The sequence below is a fragment of the Lampetra fluviatilis genome, chromosome 9 (assembly GCF_964198595.1).
Source record: "Lampetra fluviatilis chromosome 9, kcLamFluv1.1, whole genome shotgun sequence".
In the NCBI taxonomy this organism is placed as follows: domain Eukaryota; kingdom Metazoa; phylum Chordata; class Hyperoartia; order Petromyzontiformes; family Petromyzontidae; genus Lampetra; species Lampetra fluviatilis.
Genome location: NC_136283.1, coordinates 5,793,289 through 5,816,635, shown reverse-complemented (window position 1 = coordinate 5,816,635; position 23,347 = coordinate 5,793,289). Strand labels below are relative to the sequence as shown.

Here is a 23,347-nt window from a genome sequence, read left to right as displayed (position 1 = left end):
CTGGATGGTGAAAACACTGCACATGCACAGCTAGGCGTCAGCAGAGCTACTATTGCGTTTGTTTTTTGTTAGTGGTTGTGCTATGCAACTCTCTCCGATGTGTTGTCGTGTTGTGCCGCGTGCAGCTATTCAGTAACTGAATAAGAAGCTCCCAGCACGTGGAGCTACTGTAAAAGTCAAACATCACGCTGAACAACCCTGGGCAGCAACCTAAAAACACATTGGAGAGCTGATCAAGTAGTTGACTACTCCACTCTTCACGGTTCACTCTCACCTCAGTGTGCGTTGCACTTTCAATGCATTTATTTTTTATTAACTCGTAGATCTACTGAAACCATGTTGATGGAACTTTATAGGTTGACGTGGAATTCAGGAGACCTGGCGTGGATTGTGAGGACTGGAGTAGATGCTGACTTTGGTAACCGAGAGTCATACAAAAAATAACAGCAAACATGCTGTAAAGGAAACTATAAATACATGCATGTCTGAAAAGTCATGTCTCTATTCTGCAATAAATAGCACAGCACGCTGGTCCTGGTCATAAATACAGACTCTGTCTGTCTACTATGTGATGCATCCTTCCAATGTGAATTGGAAAGGCAACACGATGGCGAGATGTTAACGACCTTGCCTGTTAAGCAGGAGGCCATGGGTTCGATCCCGACCCTGACGCCTGTATATTTTTAGTTTGCAAGTTCTCCCCGTGGTCGTGTGGACTTTTCTCCAGGTCCTCCGGTTTTTCCCTCCACATTTAGAAACATGCGTTTTGAGTATTTGTCTGCTATAAATGTCCACGTGATAAGCCACTTCGTTAAGCTACCATTTGTGACCAGGTTGCTTCTGAAAAAGAGCTATATAGCTCAGTGGGACTTACCTGGTAAAATATAAAAAGTAGTTTATTGTTGTCATAGTAAATGTGACAGTACAACATGAACGAATAGTACGTGGCTGCCACTGGCTCGCTCACCTCAAATTGTTGCACAACGAGGAAGACAAACTTTCCCGTGGTGAGGCCAAGGGCCTGGGCCTCCAAAAGGATCTCCCGTGCCTCATCCGAGCCACACATCAGGATCACGACTGCAGGGTGCACCACACAGCAGCTTATTAGTATGATAACTAAGTGTGCCCAATGAGGATGGTTTGTGATGCCATGTGATGATACTTGCCTGTGCGTTTTAGGTCATATATGAAACGTATGCAGAGTGGGCGAGAAGTTAGTGGTATTTTGGATCCTTAATTTCCGTGTGCTAAACGCAAATGTATGTTAATTTTGCGGAGATGTTTTGAAAAATTAAACATGGTAGAATAGAGAGTAGAACGATGTGTTAAATCCTGTTATCAAAACATGTATCCACGTTTATACTTTATAATATACCTTGCGCAAATACAGAATACTGTCTGTTTATATCCCAACACCTCCAATTAGCACGGTTCGCTATGTACGGTGTGACAGAAGTTCAACGTTCATACATAATGCTATACATTATATTATGTAAAAACTGCGATTCATGCCTCAGTCCCTTATTCACATTTATTTAAAGTAAATATCTGCCTAACAGTGATGTTATTTTTCATTTTCATGGATATAGATTTTTTTTTCATATATGTGTGCATTCAGCTTAAACTTTTCGGGTTATTTAAAAAAAAATACAACCGTTGCAAAAATGTTGCCAACCCAGGTGCCATTCAACCTCATCCTGGGCTGTGGTTTGGTCAGTGATGACTGGCGGCGGGCAGGCTCGCTCACTCACTCCTGGCCTTCCTCGAGACCTCCTGCAGGTTCTGGCGGTGAAGGCGCAGGTTGGACGTGTCGTACTTGATGCGCGCCGTGATGGTGACGGAGCGAGCCAACTCCCGCTCCACGCTCGCCCACAGCTCGTCAATGTTGGCCCACGTGCTGTTCTGAGCCGTGCCGCCCAGCATCGCGGCTCGCGTCCACCCAAAGTGACGCATGGTGGCCTCCAGCATCTGGCCCATGCGCTGCAGCGGTGACATGATGCGGACGTACGTGTCGTACACGGTGGTGCGGTCCATGCGCTGGGTCTGGCCCACGAAGCCCAGCATGGGCACGTTCCACTGAGCGGCCAAGAGGCCAGTCACCTGCATGCACAGAGTAAACCGGTAAGCAATATACCATGCTTGATTCACGCTTGTATCTACTCTCCAGTACATGCTGTGTATTCCTGTAACATGGTTGTAGATTTAGCGTCATGTAGATTTCATTTGTACTTGTGTTTGCAAATCAATTTTTATGATATCATGTTTGGCTTTTGTTCGAATAAATATGCATGTTGAAATCTAGATTATGACCTGCATTATGCATGAGACCTGCAACATGCCATTTCAGTAATGAGATCGTTAACTTACAAAACCTATGGGAAATACACATGACAAATACATAGCATATACGCATTGAACCACCAGTAATGTTTAAGTTTGAAAAATAATAATAATTGGTGCCTCACTTGGAAACATGAACAACTCCATGTGCAAGTGTTGCAGATCTCACCTCGGACGCTTCGGCACAGACGGGTCCCAGGAGCGCGATGATGCCCTGGTCGCGTACCTGCTTTATGAAGGAGTCGAGGGACACCTTGGGATCGCACGCGCAGTCGGCGTACGTGAACGCGAACGTGTGATTGGGCAGGAAGGTGGGGTTGGCGTTGAGGGCGTCGAGGGCAATCTGCAACCCTGCGCCGAGCCGCAGGGCACTGAATGGGTTCGAGAGGGACTGAGGGGCCTGCAGGCCCATGAGGAATCGCTCAGCCAGAGCTCCGAGGCCACCGATCAATAGCATGGTCAGGATTCTCACCCGAGTGGTGGCCATCCCCATGCAGCTATAACTCTGCCTGTATGCTGCACGCGAAGAGACTTGTTTTAAAAGCCTTAACAATTTGCAGTGGTTCACTCACTTCGAGTACATACTGCTGTATGTGCCAGGTTAAGAATAAAGAGGGTATTTGAGATTATTATTTCTTGTAAACAGTTCAACTGCTGTTTCACAAATTCAATCAACAGCTAATACAGCAATAGCCCTTGAAAAGTAAACCTCGGATTAATGCAAACATTCCATCGTATCCATTAGCTTGCAATGACTGGCGTATGACTAAGAAAACAATAAAAGTGGAACTGTCAATTATTTTCACAAAGCAATCCCGCCTTTTTTTCAGAATGGTATAAATTCAGAAAAAAATAGACAGCAGAGCTACCCATGACATCCGCTTCAGATTAACTGCAGAGGTGAATGTTGCAGCGAGACAAGGTTACCTAGACGCTTGTCACCTCCCGACTGAGGGCGGCACTTTTATACCCAAAATCTGTACTGATAGCGGGTGGCCAGTTCGCCACGGGTGCCGATGGTGGCATTATGCACATCCCAGGTGCACGCGGGAACAGAAGCTATGTTCTATTGCGCCATCCCTGCGAGAGACAATTGGTGATGATTTTTTTTCCACTCCACCCAGGGATGCTGTAATTGGAGTGCACTAGCTAGGGATCACACCTCAGCCTGGCGACTTTCCTCTCACACCCGGCTCAGTAATATCAACACTGCAATGATAACGTTGAATGTCATGTATGTAACACATAACTGTGGAAGGTGGCTCTCAAGTCCATACAGTTAATGAAATGCGTGGGGGGGGGGGCATATAAGAAGTGAAATTAAATATATATTTAACAATTCCTGAGAAAAGTTTAAAACATCTTTTTTTCAAACTACACTCGCCTCAGCACGACAAAAATATTAAACGAGTTTCCAATTTCCAGTCTGCAATTTCACATCAATTGTCAATTGTCAACTTACATCATACTGTGTCATTGATTCAATGCTTCACCAGTAGTTAGGCATTCTTTTATTGGTTTTGCACTGATTAAATGGATTTTGCCAGCCATGGCATTTAAGTTGTCCAATGCAGCAGTGCATTATCTCACTCCCTTGCCCAGCAGGACAGGTCTATGAGTTGTATGCCCAGCTGTAAACTTCACCATGAAGATATTTTCATTGAAGCAGAAATTTGAAGCCTTCCAATACTGGCTTGGTCAAGTACAGTTCTCGGTCAGGCCCTATTGATTATCAAATAGTAAGTAGCCTATATACATAAGGGCCGTCCATAAATGATGTCACGCACCTAGGGGGGGGGGGGTCAGACATTTGTGACGATGTGTGACGAGGGGGGTGGGTTTCAGAAATGTGACGTCACATCAATATGCGCAACTTTAAATGAATATAAACACGTTCTACTTAATTAAATATACTTTTAAATAAATGTTTTCTCCTACAACATCAGAGTGCAGCGCCACATTAAATACGCACTACAATGACAATAGTTTAAAGCGATTTGAAGCATGTTTTTTTTTTGGGAGGGGGGCAGAACTTTGTGACGTCATATTTAAGGGGGGGGTCTGACTTTTTGTGACGCCGTGTGACGATGGGGGGGGGGGTCAAAAATCGCGTGACCTCATTTATGGATGCCCCCTAAGTATACTTTACTTAAGATACCATGCATTCCAGTACTGCATTTAACATTCAGTGATTATTTGAGTGTCCATTTTAAATAGTTTGTTCCCATGCCAATAACCTACGTCATGTACTTATCTGGGGTTTAAAATATGCCTGAAAGAATTGTGTTGTGACAAGTAAAACTCACTTGAAATATCCATCAGGTTAGATAAATGTACTGCATTAAATGTATGTGCCCTGAATGTGAACGCATTGTGCATAAACGATTACATGCATATTAACACAGCAAGCAAAATAATGGCAATGTTGCTTCAAGTGCTGTAGTCCAGCAGAGTAAACATTGCGGAAGAACATTGATGGCTACACCCACACAAGAATTACTATAAACAGTCACGCTTACCAAGGAAACTGCATAACCAGAAAAGCAGCATTGAGCCTTCTTTCAGCCAGATACAGATATTCAACCCCTAGGATTGTTTTACAGCTCACGTGAAAGGGTTTCTAAGTAAAGTTGAAGTTAATGTGTGTTTTAGTCTATAGCTCTACATTCTCAGTATAGTGATTCATCAAAAAGGTGTGATTGCCTTTTGCATTGGCCCAACATTACAGGCCTGCCTATCAGCAGAGAGCTCAACCATTTGAATCCTTTATTTTTTGTATTGGAAGCTATTTAAAATATATATAATGAACGCCATTATATTTCCTGGAAAGTACTGTTAAATATGTATTTCCACTTCATCAATGACATCAGAAAAAAAGAGGCAGGTCATTTGACCAATTCATGAACTAAATTCGTGAAAAATTGTCCATGTGATATACGGCAGTAAAGTAATATTCATCCCATTGTGAATTCACTGCTGAGTTCGCTGAGCATACTTCACCATACTAGTCAGTGCGTGGCAGTTGAAATTGTAAAGTTTCTTAATTCTTCCACCTCTGTCCACCCAGCAGTATCAATGGGTGAACCAGAGTCGATCCATAGGTTACGCGTGGTGGGATAAAGTGTGGATATTCACCCCTTTTCCCCAGCTGTCTGACCAGTGTCAAAGAGTAGGCCAGATACTCCGATGGAGCTTTCTAGAGCGCCTTCGAATGGAGGCGCTTGATTATAAAATTATGATTTACATGGCATTGTTTTAACATGAGGGTCGTCAATCAGAATATTCTATTTCATAGGCAGCAACAGCCGAAACGTGTGACAGCGGTAAACGACTGACGACCGTAATTTATTGGCACATAAACTCAAAGTGATGGGTAACATGGCAACCGATCGATTGTCTCACTGCTGGCGCGCCTCGAGATGTACCACATGGGAGGCACGGTATAAATAATAAATGATGTTGATGATACTTGCATGAGATAACATTAAATATTTTGCCCACCAAGCACACGCTACAGGAGTAAAACAACAGCCTCATTATACCTGTAGCAAGATTCACTAATAGGCTGCCCTCGTTTGCAGCTAATTAGTGCTCACACGTTCCTAACCTTTAATTAGGCCACTCCGATCTCTACAGTTTTCGCCCACTTTGGTATATGCCCGTGCATCTAAAATGTACTTGGAACAATGTGGATGAGACAAATCTATTCAGAGTCCAAGGTTAGCTTTATTAGGTTGCCTCTGGCTCCACAGGCCTTGCACGAGTGTATGAAAGGTACACACTGCGTATCACACAAGTTACACATGCTTGTGCCTCGGTTTAAATTGTTATATATGTATATAATAGAACTTTGTAAATCCACTGCTAAATGAATACTTTTCCACACCGTGTCAGTTATGGGTGTTGTTTGACCATACATCAATCACCACGTTGGTCAGTGTTGGTTTATTTATGAGAAGGGAGTAGGTGAGGGGTGGGGTGGTCCAGAACTGGTTCAGATTCAAGTTGCCCCTTAGCTTTGGCTGAGAATGAAATTCAGTTAAGAAACCTTCAAAGTCCCTTATACATAATGCAGTATAGAACACATGATTCTAATTAGCATGATAATTTTGCATATGTTATGGCCAATGAGTAAGAACTACTGGGAGGAAGACCTTGTATGTTGTAATTCGTTGCCTTTGCAACTGCTAGATGAAGGCTTTTTTCCATGCCTTGTCACTTTCCACAATACAATAGTGGTAAAAATGTATTTGCATAAAAGTGTATTGTATTTTACAATATACCTTTACCTTAACATGGGCGATGAAAAGGCTTTCCAGTATACAGTGCTGTTTCACTTTTCCCCCCATAGACATTCACCCTAAACGTTCAGTGCTCGAAATACGAACCTCCTGAGTATGTTTACATGCACGGGACGATGTAAAATTCACATTGACCACAGAAAGACTGACGTTTTTTGTAATTGTCGTTGTTGACTTTTGCTCTTATTTATTTGTAATTTTTAACCAGTGTCCATGAACACAGTATTATTGGCTTACAGCGAATAAAACAATTCCATTAAATGTACATAATCTGTAGCTTCAATACAGTGGATTTATATAGCACATAAATGCAACCACAAGATGCTGTACGTAAATACTTAAGAGGGGATATTAATTTTAAAGACGGGCAGTCATGGGTAGAAGTTAAAACGTAAGGTCTTGAGCCTGGATGGCTATGGGAATATAATTCCTGCAGCCATCATATAAGAAAGAGCAACTTCCCACTGAGTGAAGGTTGATTGGGAGCTTCGATAGAAATCCTTAGATGCACCCGCAAACTGGCTTTTGAAGAAGAGTACAGTCCAATATTGACTACATTTAGCTGCAGGTTAGAGCCAATTCAATATGAGACCATGTCTAGAGAGGACGTAAGAATGGAGAGTGAGTTTGGGTTCATGCTGTTAATGATAACACAGAGATCGGTGCCATCAGCATGAAAATAACGGAGATGATTTTGTCCAGAGAGACAAGATATACTGGAAGAGCAGGGAGTTCAAGGATAGAGACTTATGTGATGCCACATCACAGGGGTTTCTGATAATAAGACAGTTAAATGAGATCACTCCAATCCTCATACACCAAGTTTTTAAGCTAAGTGTAAACTTGTCTTAAGATGTACTTTCAATAATGATTACATTTTATATAACATTCATACAATTGCACCTCAAAACGCTGTAAAATTATAATCTATTAATTATTAATAAGTTAACGTCAAATGTGGTACTAAAACCCCAAAGAAAGACATTAAGAGAAATATTCTTTAAGTATGGAGCGCAACAAAATACATTTACTAGCCCTTGAGGCAGTCTAATAAAAATAACAAAAGTTGTTTATAGTCCATAATACAAAACCTGTATTATGAATGACATTGGGTCGCGAAAGGCTATGTGTTAAAATGTTGTTTATAGTGTTAACCAAGTCAAACTCTCCGTCCATCACATCAGCCAAGAGCATCAACCCACTGATAGATGCCCCAGAATGCATTCCCAGCTCCTCATGCCAAGATGCCTCCTCTTTTAACATATTTTCGTCTCAGGTTATTTTTCTTCAATTTCTCTCTCATAAAGTTAAGACGTGTGCACCTGGCTTTCCAATCAAATGCATTAGTGCAATATCTACAAGTCGAGCAGTGTCAATTTTATACTTCCGTTGAACCATTCAGTCACTGCATCATCCGAGCCAGTGTTGGGCCCTAAAAGCAAGGGTGGTTTTCCAATGGCTATTTGCGGTGCTAGGCCGAAACAGAATCACGTTACGCTGGCCTTACAGAACATCTGAATCTGCCTTGGAGCCAATCTAGTTATGGTAGGGGAGAGAGGTGGCTAATTTTGCATCCACGGTGTGTGTCTTCAGTCATGTTTCAGTTGTGTCTGACAAAAATTACTCGAAACTCAACCATAGCATCCTACCACGTCATAAACATGCATCTCGAAATGTTTATTGTGTGAAACATCAGCAGCACGGCTCCACTTCTGGAGTGAAAAAATATATATCTGACACCTTCTGAGCCGCACCAGGGCTGGCTCAGCACGACCCCCTGTGATGCTTAATTGTTCGGAAGAAAAGAGGTACATGAGGCCTGTTTTTAAATCATTTATATTAAGTTCGCTTGCTTGCTTGCGTGCTTGCTTGCTTGCGTGCTTGCTTGCTTACGACCGTGCAAATCTTTCGGTCGTTTTTTAACCCACTTCCCGTGATCCAATCGAGCTGACATTTTCCACACAGACTCGTTGTGCGAGACAATTAATGTTCGTGAAAAAAAATTCCCAAAATTTGACACTTTTTAGGCAAAAAAAATTGATTTTACATATATTCAAATAGAACTCATTCATGGCTTTGGCTGAACGTCACAGTGTAAGAGCCCAGAGCATAACCCCTCCACAGGCCGTGGCGGAGTAGCGCAGTTGGTAGTGCCCTCGCTTCCCATGCCAAAGGTCGCGGGATCGATCCCCGCGTCCTCCACAGGCGAATATATTTTTAAATCCTTTATATTAAGTTCGCTGCCACGCATATAAAGGATTTATAGTGAAAAACTTTGTTTTTACGGGTTATACTTATTAAATCCTTTATATTAAGTTCGCTTGCTTGCTTGCTTAGGACTGTGCAAATCTTTCGGTCGTTTTTTTACCCACTTCCCGTGATCCAATCGAGCTGACATTTTGCACACAGACTCGTTGTGCGTGACAATGAATTTCCGTGAAATTTTTTTCCCAAAATTTTACACTGTTTAGGGAATTTTTAAAAAAATATTTATTAACCAATTGGTTAATGCTGGCACACAATCGTCTGACCCATAGGTGGCAGCCATCTCAAGCCAGAGGACGAGAGGACTCTAGCCGCCCCGATGCCACGCATATAAAGGATTTATAGTGAAAAACTTTGTTTTTACGGGTTAATTTTTTTATGGATTCAAGCTCCAAAGTTTGGTAAATGGTGATGGTGTTTAGCTTATAATCGGTGAACTTTCTAAAGAATACAAAGCATATGTTCGAAACACCGGCACTTATTTGGTGAAGCAAGTACCATTCGAGTGTGTTGAGGGCATTTGAAACAATCCCATTGGTTAACAGTTGGTAAATTAATAAAGCAGTGCATTCAATTGTAACAAGTACAAATTGGCACGGACAACGAGAGAAAACAAATTAAAGGCTATGCCCAATGCGATTTCCAAAAAAGGTTACAACACTTGTGTAACACATTTATAATAATTTGTGCAGCATTGGTGCTGCAAATGATTAGTTTTCTGTTTCACCCTCGGGTGTAACATGCCACAACCTCATGTTCCAACCAATGTCAATATGATTTACTTGTGGGAAATTTAACAGCCATTCAACATGTATGTTCTTCTCCACGTCTTTTTGTAATTCAATCATTGTCAAACCAGCTGATTTGGAGTTGATTTGGTCTTTAACAGGCTCACAAGACATACGACATTATTTGGTCATGGAATAAATAAGTGTCCCCTTCTTACCAAGTAAATCATCACTTTCGACATATATCCTGCTACCACCATGGTTGATTAAATCAGAGTTGCACCGCTGAGATGGAGCGTTGAATTCAAGTCTTGTACAGTTGCTAGGTGGATTGTTGCTTTCTAGGGCCATCAGATGGCGATAGGTTGAGGAGGTCTTCACCTGGCACCGGATAAAATGTGGCTGATACTGATGACGAAGGAATAAATGTTCAACCGTTTCATAGACAGTTTGCAAGTGTGATTTAGAACTTTTCCATACAAGACAAAATAAAGAGTATGTGAAAACAAATGTGATTGTAAAATACGTGATAGTATATAACTAGAGTACTCAGGTATTTTTTAACAGACACCAATTAGAATGTATGATTTTATAAAAAAAAAAATGTAGACGCTTAAATTTCCACCCAATTTGGGGTGTTCAAGTAGCATTTAAAACCAATGATATCTGCAAAGCTTGCCAGGCCCTGCCCCTCCCCACTTCCCACAAAACTCAACCTACTTTTTAATGCTTGCAAATCCATCATAAATCCCTCATGTCCATCTTTTGCAAAGACATGAATGTATTGTCCTTCCTGTTTAACACGTAGGTTTTCACGACCAATATCATCCATAATAGAGGTTTTTGGGTTAGATCGCGTAAATATATAAATGTGTCATTAAAACCCGCCACCACCCGACACAGCTAACTAGTAAGGGTTGTCACGTAAACAGAACGTGCCAATTCGTCACTGGTACAGCACACCGGTGTGTTTAAGAGCCAAGCCACAACATTTACAAACTGAGTCCGACGTTTCGCCAGTAATTACAATTAGCTTCATCAGACGACAGTCAGATTTGTGGAGAAGTCTTACGAAATGTTGTGGCTTGGCTCTCCAACACACCGGAGTGCTGTACTAGTGACGAATTGATATGTTCTTTTAACGTGACAACCCTTACGAGTTAGCTGTGTCAGGTGGTGGCGGGTTTTAAAGACACATTTATATATTTACACGACCTAACCCAAACACCTCTATTATGGATTGTCCTTCCTGTTTGCAAGACTTCTCAGATTGTGATGTCCCCAATATTCTTGCCTTCAGTATAGGGTACCATTATGATTATCTAATGGTTTTTACGTGTGATTTGAAACACGTGTCGTTATATCTCCGAAAATAACTTTGCTATGATTAGATTTGTGTGCCTAGGGAAGCCTCACTGAGACTCTATACTAATTTCAGGAGAGTTCTGTGAAGTCAGTTGTAAGTTACGATTGCCATGTACGTCTCAAGTAACTTGTGAACTATTTTTAAAAATGTAGCAAATTTCGACTGTTATGCAATCACACATGACCGACTCTTTTTTTTTTCTTTCAAATAAAGTCATGAGATCTTTAACGTCCAGTTCATGGCAAAGCAGATGGCGCATTTTCTTATGGTTAATACACTCACGGTATCAACCAGGGCGGCAGTGGGATTTAACTGTGAACTTCTGCTGTAGCAAGCAGCAAACGTCCTGCCACTGGCCCATGTCACCGATTACATTGTTTTGCCTTTATACATTTACACATGATAAGCCACTTTTGTTGAGCTATCATTTGTAACCAGGTCGCTTCTGAAAAATAATAGCTCATTGGGCTTTACCTGCCTGGTCAGATAAAAACAATAGTTGAGTTTTATTTGTATATTTTAAATGATTTGTTTAACTTGTCTCTACTTTGCACTCCTATGTTTTGTATTGTTTGTTGTTGTAACATTGACCCTCCCCTATTGGACACCTGTGAAAAAGAGCTTGACATCTCATCGGATTCCTCCAGTATACATATTCTGATTCTGCCATTACGGATTGACTTCTAATGGCAAATTTGCTACATTCATATAGGGAAAAGGGAACATGCAATTTGTTAAATATATCTGCAATTAATTGGATCTCTGTGGGCTCATGAAGGTCGACCTTAAATTGTGACATGAACATGAAGCTTAGGTAAATCATGTCAGCACTGCCATGGCAACACAGCACTTGCATTAATCATATATAGCAGTGACATCGTCGTGATGCCATTAAAACTCCATAAGGGCTCAATGGACATAACCCTCAAGTAATATATTCCTCATTAATGATCCTTCAAACTCAGGTCGGAGTCAGGGGGACACACCATCTGTGCATATCTACAACTATGGACTCTGTTCTTTTTTGGGTCTCGTTCTCGTTTCAGTTCTCTTTTAAGAATTTAAGTTATGTTTCTTTTGTATGTGATATATTTCTGCTGGTTGCACCATGCTGATGTACCACCGTGCCATTTGGCAACGCAAAATTGTTTGTGCATGTTCTTGGTTCTTTCGGTAAAGTCACCTAGAATGGAAATAATAAAAATAAAACAACAGGACCCTGCGGGGTGGGCTGGTAGGAATAATACTAATACCGGTACAGGGATATCGACCGCACACACACGCGCACACACACACGCACATACGCGCACACACGCACATACACGTACACACGCACACACACACACACGCACACACACACACCGCACGCACACACACACACGTACACACACATGCACGCACGCACACGCAATGAAGTTGTGTTGCTACGCTTCCAGTTCGCCGTGAATAACGATCCGAAGCCCAATAGCGCCCATTCATCACGCCGCTCGAGTGGGCCGGACACGCACACACGCACGCACACACACGCACACAGTCACACATATACACACACGCACGCACACACGCACACACACGCGCATACACACGCACACACACGCACGCACGCAAACACACACGCACACACACACACGCGCATACACACGCACGCACACACATACACACGCGCACGCACGCGCACACACGCGCACACACACACACGCACCTCTCACCTGCAAGGCAGCGGTCGCCGCTTCTCCTCCCACATCTCTCGTCGCGGCAGCTGTAACGATGGTGCAAGTTTGTTTTTATCATCAATTCCTCCTCCACCCCTCCCCGCCACTGTTCACCCACCAGAATAAATGAGTTCGCCCATAGTCAGTCGATCAAAAAGTTTCGCCGTGAGGCGCCGGAAGCGACGGCCATCTTGTTTAATTCACAGATCGCAGGGGGAGCGGGCGGCCATCTTGTCGGACAGGGTCATGCCAAGTGTTTGCAGTAGGGGGCGATGTTGATACACGGACGGACGGACGGACGGACGGACACATTAATCTATTAGTGGTCTGGTCCACTTCGTTCCTACCAGTATAAAATAATTCTCACGTTTCGGCCACAACGCAAGCAGCCGTCCTCAGGTGGAGAACAGGTCTGTCGAGAAGACAGAGTCTGAATGACAATTATTTTATTATGTTTTATTTTTATTATTTTATTATTTCCATTCTAGGTGACTTTATCCAAAGAATCAAGAAGATGAATCCCTGCAGTCACGAACGCTTTAAATCGAAATTTGTTTGTGCATTGTTTTGTTCGCGGTTTATTATTTTTATGTAACCAGGCCCCCATCGAGAATGCACATTTATTGTCCAATATATTTTTACCTATGCTAAAATAACCTAACCTCTCACGAATTCCAATTAAAAGCCAACGCTGCCCAGTGTGTAAAACTATAAGTGAAAGGAGTTCTGCTCAAATCCAAATTTTCGCGCCAAATTGGGAACGACGCGCGACTGCCCCGCACGCGGGGTGGGGGGGGGCCGGCGACCAATCAGAGCGCGAGCGGACCCTCCCCCCCACTTCCCCCCATCCCCGCTTTCTCGCCCCTCCTGGCCCACAGGATTAGGCGTGGTGGCACATTCCGCGCGTGCATTAACCCCCTCGTTGACCAATGACAACGCGAAGCTGCGGGTGGGCGTGGCAACTACCGGGCGTCGCTCAATGGGCTAAGTGGGCGGGCGCGGGGGGGGGAACTCAACCGTGTCACCCTCAGGCGGTGAGAAGAGGGAGGGAGGGGTGGGGGTAGCGAGGGGTAGGGGGGGGTTTTTTTTTTAGCAACCAATCAGAGACGAGGGATACGATAGGGGGCGGGGCGAATCCGGCGCTAAGAGGGGTAGCGCAGAGAGGCGTCGGCACCGCCACGAGCACGCGTTGTGAGGTACAGTACACGCCAATGCAGCTGCTGCTGCACCACTACCATCGATTTATTACAACATTAAAAGTGACACGTGCATGGTTAATACTTTATACGAGCGTATATGTGCCGGTCTGCGCGTGTGAGAGTGCGGCGGTGCAGATTAATTTAAATATTTGTTTTCGAGGAGTGGCGCCAATGTTGAAAGAGGGGGTTCTGTGCCACGTGCAAAGATGCAAGTTTGTGTATTGGCCATGTGCTTAGAAAGAGCTGGGGGGATGTGTGTGTGTGCTTAGGGTTTTGAGAGTTACCGAGGTGTTGTTAGCGAACAAGTTGAGACGGGTTTTGCAGTGAAAAGAGTTTTTGTTATGAGCCATTGTTTGGTCAATGATGGCCAACGCTGTTGCTTCTGAGTGCCATGTGTGAATTCGTTTCACTGGTGCTCTGCAACATAGCTGAAGTTGCAGTAGCCAGCTAGGTTGTGAAATGTTCCATATAAGTTAACTTTTGAGATGCTAAGAAATTTTTGTTAGAGGCAGCTAATCAATTGCGTGGTTCCCCGGCCCACGCTTGGACATGTTGTTACTCAATTCATCAAAGTGCACGTCCGAGTCTTGTGGGCCAAGATACAGGCCACCTGATGATCACTACGACAAGTTTCCACTAGTGAATTTACTAACTCTTTTAAAACATCAGTATTTGCAGACAATCGACGTTTCATGTAGCTTTCACAAATGCCATTTGTAGTGTTTCTGGTCACTTTAATAACGTAATATTGTTGAAAAAAGTGTTAACTTGACCCATCATGTGCACACATCCCAAACGACATCTGTATCCAAGGGCATGTTTGTATAGCCAAACCTGCAGTTACAGTACTTGCAACCTTGGCTATGCATTTGCATGTGTTGACGTTCCCATTATGGCAGAAAGTTGCACGTTTTGGAAGTTGTGAGTTGATGTTGCTCACATTGCTCATGATGGAGGTAATACTGGATAGAGTGTATACATGATTAGTCTGGCATTTGGTTCCATACGTTCATGAACCTCTCAAAAGCTGCATTTCATCATTGTCTGAAGTTCAATATGAGTAATTTGGGCTTAAGACATCTTTGTTAAGGTATTTTTTGAGCTTGCACATTAATACCCAGATTTCCAATGTAATGTTTGCATGTTTGTTTGCTTTGGTCACATAGCCCAACAAGCGTACAATTTGTCCAAGTTGTGTTTATAAAGCACAGACTCAATGTCACATGACCACAGGAATGGGGGTGAAGCCTTGTGTTTATGGGTACACGTATATTTGAGTACATGTTTCAGTAATTGTTACGTCTGGTTGCAGGCTTGGAGTGTTTCGGGGAAAATTTATGGTCATTGTTACGTGAATTCTAGCTGCTACTTGTCCAACTTTGGATAAAAATATGTGTGTTCATTTTCACACTTTTGTGTTTTACTTAGACGTCACTTAAACTTTGCAAATCCCTTTTGCATTAAATGTGTTTTTGTTCCCAAGGTTGTCTGTCAAGGCGATGTCTACCGTGAAATGTAGGCGGCGTAATGTTTTAAACAATACTGTAGAAGTTGGATGGGGGAAAGGGCAACTTCTGATACAAGCACGCCTGGAACTTACTCCTATGGGGTGTGCTTTTATCGGGCTTCTGCTGTACTGCAAGTTCCGCACTCCACTAGTTTGATTTTGTTAGACAACTGTGATGGTCGTTTCAGGTGGTGGAGTGCTGTGAGAAAGGTCACAAAGCCCATACATGCAAGTGTTTTAACTGAAGTACATGCAAGGTTTTTATAGTGCTTGCACGCTCCAGTTTCAGCAGTCCCTTCAGTGAGCTGTTATGATGGATAGCCGCGTAAATAAGTTAACTGTCAGGAATTTAATGAAACCACCAATTGACGGGTTATGCTATTTTAAGAATATGGTTACAAGTAGAAAGTATTTTTTTAAATCTTGTAAAAGCCCATCCGTCAAGAAAACTTCGAAGTGTAGTTCCTCACTGGAAAAAGTTTAAATATTGACTTGTATGACTTGGCTTGTTATACTGTATATATTATTATTCATGAGTAATTTGTCCAGGATGAGCAAGCATTATTGGGGTTTGTAGTGTGGCAGAGAAGCCAAGTTAGGCCAAGTTTTATTTAGTAAGTATTGTCTCTTGTTATTGTTAATTAGAGGTGACCTGACAACTGCCCACCTAGACTGGCTCCACAAGCCACTCCACAGTATTATATCTGACACGTGGGATCACCCAAAGCGCGGGGCCCCCCAAAGCGCGGGGCCCGGGGCGGTCACTTTGATTCGCTGTACCCTAGGGACGGCTCTGACTGATATAGAGTAAGTGAAAGTCAGGTTCCGTTTTCGTATTGTGTTATCTTAACATCTAAACACAAACATTACATTAGCTCTGTAACAATGAATGAGGCTCAAAAAAGCGGTGTGCTGTAAATAGCTTTTCATCTGAACTCCTGAACTGGGTTTACTGAAGTTCAAATGGTTTCGAATGCTAGTTCGTGCCACTAGGCTGCTTTAAATGTTTTATAATTTTGTACTTATTTATTTGACAACTTTGCACAAGTATTTTACGATGCATTGTGGAATGTGTTGTATGTTATTTTCCATTACAAACAGTAATAAAAGAATACAGTGCTATAAATATTTACCATTTTGCTGGGACCAAGATTCCAGGGTGTATGCTTGACATTACATTGAGAGACAAAGGAGAACGTGTATTCGAGAACATATGCACCTGCTTAAGAGCTCGTATTGACTTAAACGTAAGTGGGTTTGGGCTGTACATGCCCCTACAAGAGATGATGTTTGTTGGTCAAGAAGAGTGATGGAATGACAAGCAACGGGGAGGGTGTGGACTCAAATGTTGTATGTCCACTATGAAGATAAAGTGATGAAATCGGCTTGCTGGGTGGAGCTGCGAGGTGGATTATTACATCACAACAATCGGGAATAGTGGGGGTTGGGGCCCGTGGAGGCATACGTCCAGCAGTGGATTATTCGTTTTCTTTGCCGCAGAAGATGTCACCGGCGTATGATGTGACATTGTGAGATGACTTCGCATGCATATAACTTGTGATATAGCATTGCCTTGGACAAAAGTACTTTATTTATCGCCGAGTGCATTTATCGGTGAGTTTTGGGCAACATTTTATATACATTTCCCCAGTATTCAAAAGGGTAAGTCCTTGATAGTAATGCTTTATAATAAAGTTAATTTCATATTGGATCAAGAGTTGTCGTGCCTCCCTCTGTAAAAAAAATATGGCCCCATTTGCAAATTTGAAAAGTTTTGACTTCTACGTTTGTTTAGACACTACAGTGCCCACTTCCCTTAATTATCCATGGTGAAGTGTTTTTTTTTCGATTTAAATTTCGATTTAAAGCTTTCATGACTGCAGGGATTCATCTTCTTGGTTCTTTCGGTAAAGTAACGTAGAAGGGAAATGATAATTTAATTCCAGGGACCTTGCTTTGGATATTTTCGGTAACAGTTATCTTGTCAAATAATCTGATTTGGTGACATTCGGTAGCAGCTTGCCAAATTGACACAACCACTCACACAGGGGTCAGCAGACAGGTTTTTAAGGTGTATTTTTAGACCTCTTAAATCCTTCTCCCAAATCCAGTGGTGGGCTAGGAGGTGGGGCTGGTGTTGGCTTACACTTCATGATGACTTGAATTGGGGCAAAGGTGACCCACGGCCTCGGGAAAGAGTGGAGGTGGGAGGGCAACTGGGAGAATGCTAATTACTTGTGAGCAACAATAAAAAAAAGTCGTAGTTGACTTACCACTGGAGCGTCTTGAGTTGCGGTGTTGCAAGACTGTGTTCTGTGTGTGTGAACATTTTGCTTGCGAGCAAATGCCCTCGGGTTGTAATGTATATAAAAAAAAGCCTTCATTAAGCCAACATGAGTAGAATTATAGGAAATATAGATCATGACTTCTTCACCCAAAACTCAGTTGAGTGGGTTATTAGTGTATACTGGTGTTTTGTAAAAAAAAAACTATCCTTTGTAATTATATGGTTTGCAAATCAAATATTTACATTTTCTGATGTAAGCAACAACTTCCCGTTCTTTTATATAACTTGAACTAACCACACATTTCAAAGCTGTAAGCAAACCATTTTTTGATGAGCTCCAATCTGCAGGTGGTAAATAATTGATGATCTGCACACTGCACAATGCCCCCTGAAGGTCACCACAGTTTGTTGGATGCTGGGTACGCTCAGCATAATCTGGAGTTTCGCCCCCTATAGATAGCTGACCTCTCCGGCTATCTGTCCAAGCTCCACCAAAGGATAATGGATGCCCCAGCATTGGCAAGTCCCTTGGAAAAGAGACTGCATTTCAGATTCATTTTGTTAAACGACCGTTGTATGCTTGGAAAGGGAAGCAGCTGTTAATGTGTGAAGAGACATGCGAAAGAAAAATGCGTGCTTCTCATTAAGCACTGTGAGTTGATTTGAAGGTGCTGTGATGCTGACTATTGGTGTGGCACATTGCATACGTATGATATTTTTAAGGGATGAAACAAAGATCCTCCTTATAGCCTTAGCAGACTGTTGGGGCAAGTGCTTATTAGCGAGCACCTATTAAGGCCGGAACAGTACACGAGGGGGTGGGTGGCCAACACCACGCCCGACCGCCTTTGTCTCCCTAGTACTAATTTGAGGACGAGTCGACCTAGGAGAGGCCCAGGATTGGTTCGGGTAATAGTCACTGGTGTTGGCCGTGAGCGGCAATTGAACCTGGGACTCCGGGTTTGTACCGCATGTACACGGTGTGCTGTGACTCGTGTTATCGGTTGGCTTGAACTTTTCCCCTTTGTCAAAGTTTGCGCTCATAAATGTAAGCGATTCGTTTTTACATCGTACAAAATTACAGTGCTCACCGCTATAACTCTGGATTTGGCAAAGGAACGCCAACCTTGAAAATGGGTTAAAGGTGGTCACGTGTACATTTTAAACGTTAGTTGAAACTTTTTAAAAGTTACGCATGAGCAAACAATCCAAAAACTTATACTTGACGATGTATATATTTTATCAAAATGAATGGGTTTAAAAGCAGCTTAGTTTCTCTCAATTAACCACAAAGTGTTTTTCTATATTGCATAGCCCAATTGTTTAAATGTTACCTTTACTGTAAATTGTATTGCAATTATTATCCCTATTTCAGATTGAAACTTGTACATTCTAAAAGTACAGTAATACATATTACTCGAAACACACCAGACACAAGGTATTTAAAAGTAATATTATTATTTATTAACCAGTCCCTCCAGAAAAACGCGATCGCAAGATTCCACGCAAAATCAGCCAAAGTCCGCATATTTATGCGGGGGGCGCGTTTTTTCAAATACGCCTCACTTTCGCCGCATAAATTGCAGATTTCCGCGCGCAAAATATGCGGGCTTGCATGATTTCATAATCCCCGCATTTTCGTTGCAAAAAGTCACATATATCTTAGCAGAAAGTTGAAAAATGTTGCGTTTACTTCACACAAGCGCAGCCATTTCCCCTGTTGCCATGGGAACGTTATGAAGTGACGTCACTCATTACGCGACATCATTGAAAAGCTGCAAACCCCGCGATGCCAATGAAACCATGATGAAGAGTTTATGCAACTTTACAGTTGTAAGATTGCACTTTTTTGTTAGTAGTATGTAAATTTACATTACTGTAAGACTGTACTGTTACTGTATTGCTTACGTTACTGTGCACTGAAAACACTTATTTTAACAGAAGATGTCTGTTTTGTATAGCTACCTCTGTAAAACAGGATGCACACATTTTCTTTTTTAATATTTTATTTATTCATTTTTACAGAAGTTGTAGCATATTCATTTTGTAAAGCTACAGAACTTGTTTGACTCAATGTTTTGTAAGTTTGAGCCATCTGTTTGTTAAGGTCTGAAATAAAACAAGATGAGAACTTAAATATTCCCAGCACTTTCTGTGATGTAGTATGCTTGCTTATCATAGGAAGTAATAAGAAATTACTCTTTACATTAAAGTAGTAGCCTAGTGAATAGGGTGTTGGGGGAATCACTTTTTTTTCTCTTTTTCATCAAACCGCAGTTTTTGCAAGTTCCCGCAATTTTTGCAAGTTCCCGCAATTTTTGCAAGTTCCCGCAATTTAATCGCATAAAATTGCATAAATATCCCGCATATTCCATCGCATTTTTAAAGAAAACGTGCCGCATAATCAACGATTTTTGCCCGCAACAATCACCAAAAAACTCCGCGTTTTTCTGGAGGGACTGATTAACTTTCCATATTGTGGAATTGAATCCTGGAATGCCGACATGAATAGCACCATGACCTTAATGATAGTGAATACCGTAGAGTAAGTACTACTTAACGGCTGTCTACCCTTGCAAGGGTTTTCCCGCAACACTTGTTTCAGAGGTGTTGTCGACAAGCTTGGCACCAATGTAGGCTGTTTTTTTAATATATTGCAAAATATTTGTTTTTTGCTGGTGCCTTTTTAACTTTCTCTTCAAGCCGTTAAGAAGTTGAGCTTTTGAAATCGCATTTAAATCGCTGCAAGTCATATGTACAAGTTGGCAGCTGAACTTTGGATGGTGTGATAAAAAGATATCTCTATGATCTCGCTAATCTGTCTTAACTTTGCTGGACGTAGTTTATATTGATTCATCTGTGACTGCTGAACAGCGTGACCTTCATGACCTTTCTTTACCTCTTCACCTTTGACTTACTTTTGGTTTCCCAACTGGTAGATGTGCATATACTCGTTTAGTAAATTTGGCTGTTCATTTGGAGCTAATTCTATCATACTTCTTATAGTTACTTTCCTGGTGAACTTTGGGTTTATTATCTTGATATTTTTTATGCTTATTGCGCTGCCATGTTGTACAGTACTTTCCCTTGCACATAATTTAACCTTTGACACATTTTTTACGATCGTAATGGACACTTGCCTGGTTATGAACTTTAATGTTTTATAACATGTGTTTATAATATCGAATATGTACTATTGAGCGTGGAGCGAAGCCAGCTACGGTGAGATACTGTCATATGCTAAGGATGCCGAAGAAAGACTCCCCCGGGAAACGTTCGAAGGATGTCCTCCAGGCATTAGGAACCAGAGACCGGGTGATGCGCCTGGCCGAGGAGAGACCACCGATCTGGGAGCCACGGTTGATGCCACTGGCAGAGGACAGGATGGAAGGCCTTGGTGGAGTTGCTGCCCCCGCGACCCGATTTCGGTTCGGAAAAGCAGGCCTATATTGATTGATTTGCTATAACACATGTTTAGCGCCATGATAATTTTTTTTATTAATCGTGTTAGATACTATTAATGCATAGGTGCTCATGTAAAGAAAACACTTCATGGGTGTGCACAACAAATTGTAACAGAACTATGTGGAGATTATTGGCAAATAAGCAAGAAAATAAACCAGTGTTCCTAGTTTAAAACGGGTTTTGTGTGTGAAATTGCTTTCATCGTCTCCACCCCCTTCTGCACATCACCCTTACAAATAAGTGCTCTTACAGTGGAGAGTGAAATCTAATGCTCAACTCCGTTCTCGATCTAGACCACGTTTTTACTGGTAGGAACCTCCTGGTTACACCAGCCCACAGGGGGGGTTATTGTGTCCGTGCGTCGTGCAGGGAGGGGCTGGGTGGGCAAGGGAGGGTGGGGTGTTTGGGAGGGGCTGGGTGGGGGTGGCAGGGGTGGGGCTGGGTGGGGAGGGGCTGGTCACCCCGTGGTGCCCTTATAAAACTCAACGTTTAACCTACTCACGCGGCTTGTGCCCACCCTCACAGTCGGGCATATTTGCGGAATACACCACGCCGCCGTTGACCCTGGCCATTGACCGAGCAACCCAACGTTCCTACCAGCTCCCTCCGCAGGAATGTGTTTCCACCATCAGCTGCGTGGTCACATCTAGCCCAAATGGCCTGCTAAGAGCAAAAGCTCCAAGACGTAAAGATACAAAAGTTCTATTGAGATGAAAGTGAGTTAAACAATAAAGAGACTGCCGTGTGATGTAATAACATCTTTCCATATGACGTGTAATGTGGCGTGGCCTGCCATCACACGGTAATTGTTCACGTCCTCCCAGAAAATATATCCAAACCTTGGCTTAGACAGTGCCATGAGATATGTTCGGTTAACTCGTGTGGGTTCATTACTATTTCCACGTCAGGAATCTCCAGAGCTTACAATGACTTCAAGTTAAAAACATTTTTATGTTAAATTGGGTACCATCCCTGCAAGAACCCAACTTAAAAATCCTGGCTGTGACCCCAGCAAATCCCTTCACCATCTCACAGTTCCCTTATCCCTGGCACTACACACATCACATCGTTTCTTTCAAGGCAAAAGGGCATAGTCTATCAAGGGGTTGTGTTATTTGTATGTTGTGCACATTTTTTTGCAAGGTTTGAAAAACAAATTTCTGCTCTGTTAAGCTTTTGAACTTTGATTTGTGGGTTAAGGTCTCTGTGCCCTTGTGGATATCTACACTTGGCCGCATACTGCTGCGATGCTTACTGTGCTTGTCAATGGGTTGTCATGTTTGTTCACGGTGTTCAATACGTTTCGTTTCAGAAATCCAATACCACATATTATAGGTTTAAACAACTTAATTTTAACTAAGGCACGGGTAAATCAGGTACCACATTCAACCGCAGTGCATTGTGTGCAATTTTGCACAAACAGTACGAAAGGTAAAACCTTTAATGCCTGCGTCATTCATAAGTCTGTAACACTGGGATTTCTTAAGACACTATTATGCTCTGAACACACAAATCCTTTACAGTATTAGCATAATAACAAGGGTTCCCCCTTTTTTCTGGCAACAAAACTGAAACCTTTTTACAAGGAATAATGTGTGCATGAACCTAATACTTGTGGTCAAAATGCAAAAAAAAACCCTGATAATATATGCATTGTCTTTGAACTGATTGGTCCACACCAAAGACGGCTTTCTTTTGAGCCTCGTCTCAATTGGTGCTAGACCAGAGGACGCCAAAAGGCGTACAGCTCAAAGACAATGCACTATCAAAGTAATGAGGGCTCGGGGTAAGCATCTACATCATTAGACCTTCTTTGCCAGTACCAACATATAATAACAGGGTTCATATTCAACATTGTCTTGTGCAAAATTGCATTGTTTATCCCTGTAGTATTTGAAAACAAAAATATAATAGTATATTTAAGCCAGGAGTTTGTCTAATTTACCAAGTGCAGCCTTCTCTTATACTGCTTTCCTTCAATGCAAGAATTTGCACTTTGCTCACCCCTCAATTTTCATGTGATCCTAGTGTGAGCTGCCTTGGACTAATGCCCCCAAACAGCTTCACTGAGCAAAACAGCTGTGCGTCGTATACATTATACTTGCAAAAACAACTCGACCTTGCTCCCATGACCCCTGGTTTAAAACTCGTTGCTTAAATTAACATTATGTTAGCTT

At 42.3% G+C, this 23,347-nt stretch overlaps 2 protein-coding genes across 3 annotated transcripts in view; one reads left to right on the top strand and one right to left on the bottom strand.

The window, feature by feature from the left end:
• The window catches only part of LOC144934155 (guanylate cyclase 2G-like), a 35,192-nt gene extending 31,910 nt beyond the window's left edge, over positions 1-3,282 (bottom strand). For both annotated transcript variants that reach the window (XM_078859645.1, XM_078859646.1), the window contains exons 1-3: positions 2,510-3,282; positions 1,752-2,100; positions 968-1,077 (exon numbers count right to left, since the gene is read on the bottom strand). In XM_078859645.1, the coding sequence (XP_078715771.1) occupies positions 968-1,077; positions 1,752-2,100; positions 2,510-2,833 (783 nt within the window). In that variant the 5' untranslated portion in view covers positions 2,834-3,282. The remainder of the gene's footprint in view (positions 1-967; positions 1,078-1,751; positions 2,101-2,509) is intronic.
• A 10,591-nt stretch (positions 3,283-13,873) lies between these two features.
• Positions 13,874-23,347, top strand: part of LOC144934156 (long-chain-fatty-acid--CoA ligase 1-like) — a 41,933-nt gene continuing 32,459 nt past the window's right edge. The window contains exon 1 of the mRNA XM_078859648.1: positions 13,874-13,908. The gene's annotated coding sequence lies outside the window, so the exon portion shown is untranslated. The remainder of the gene's footprint in view (positions 13,909-23,347) is intronic.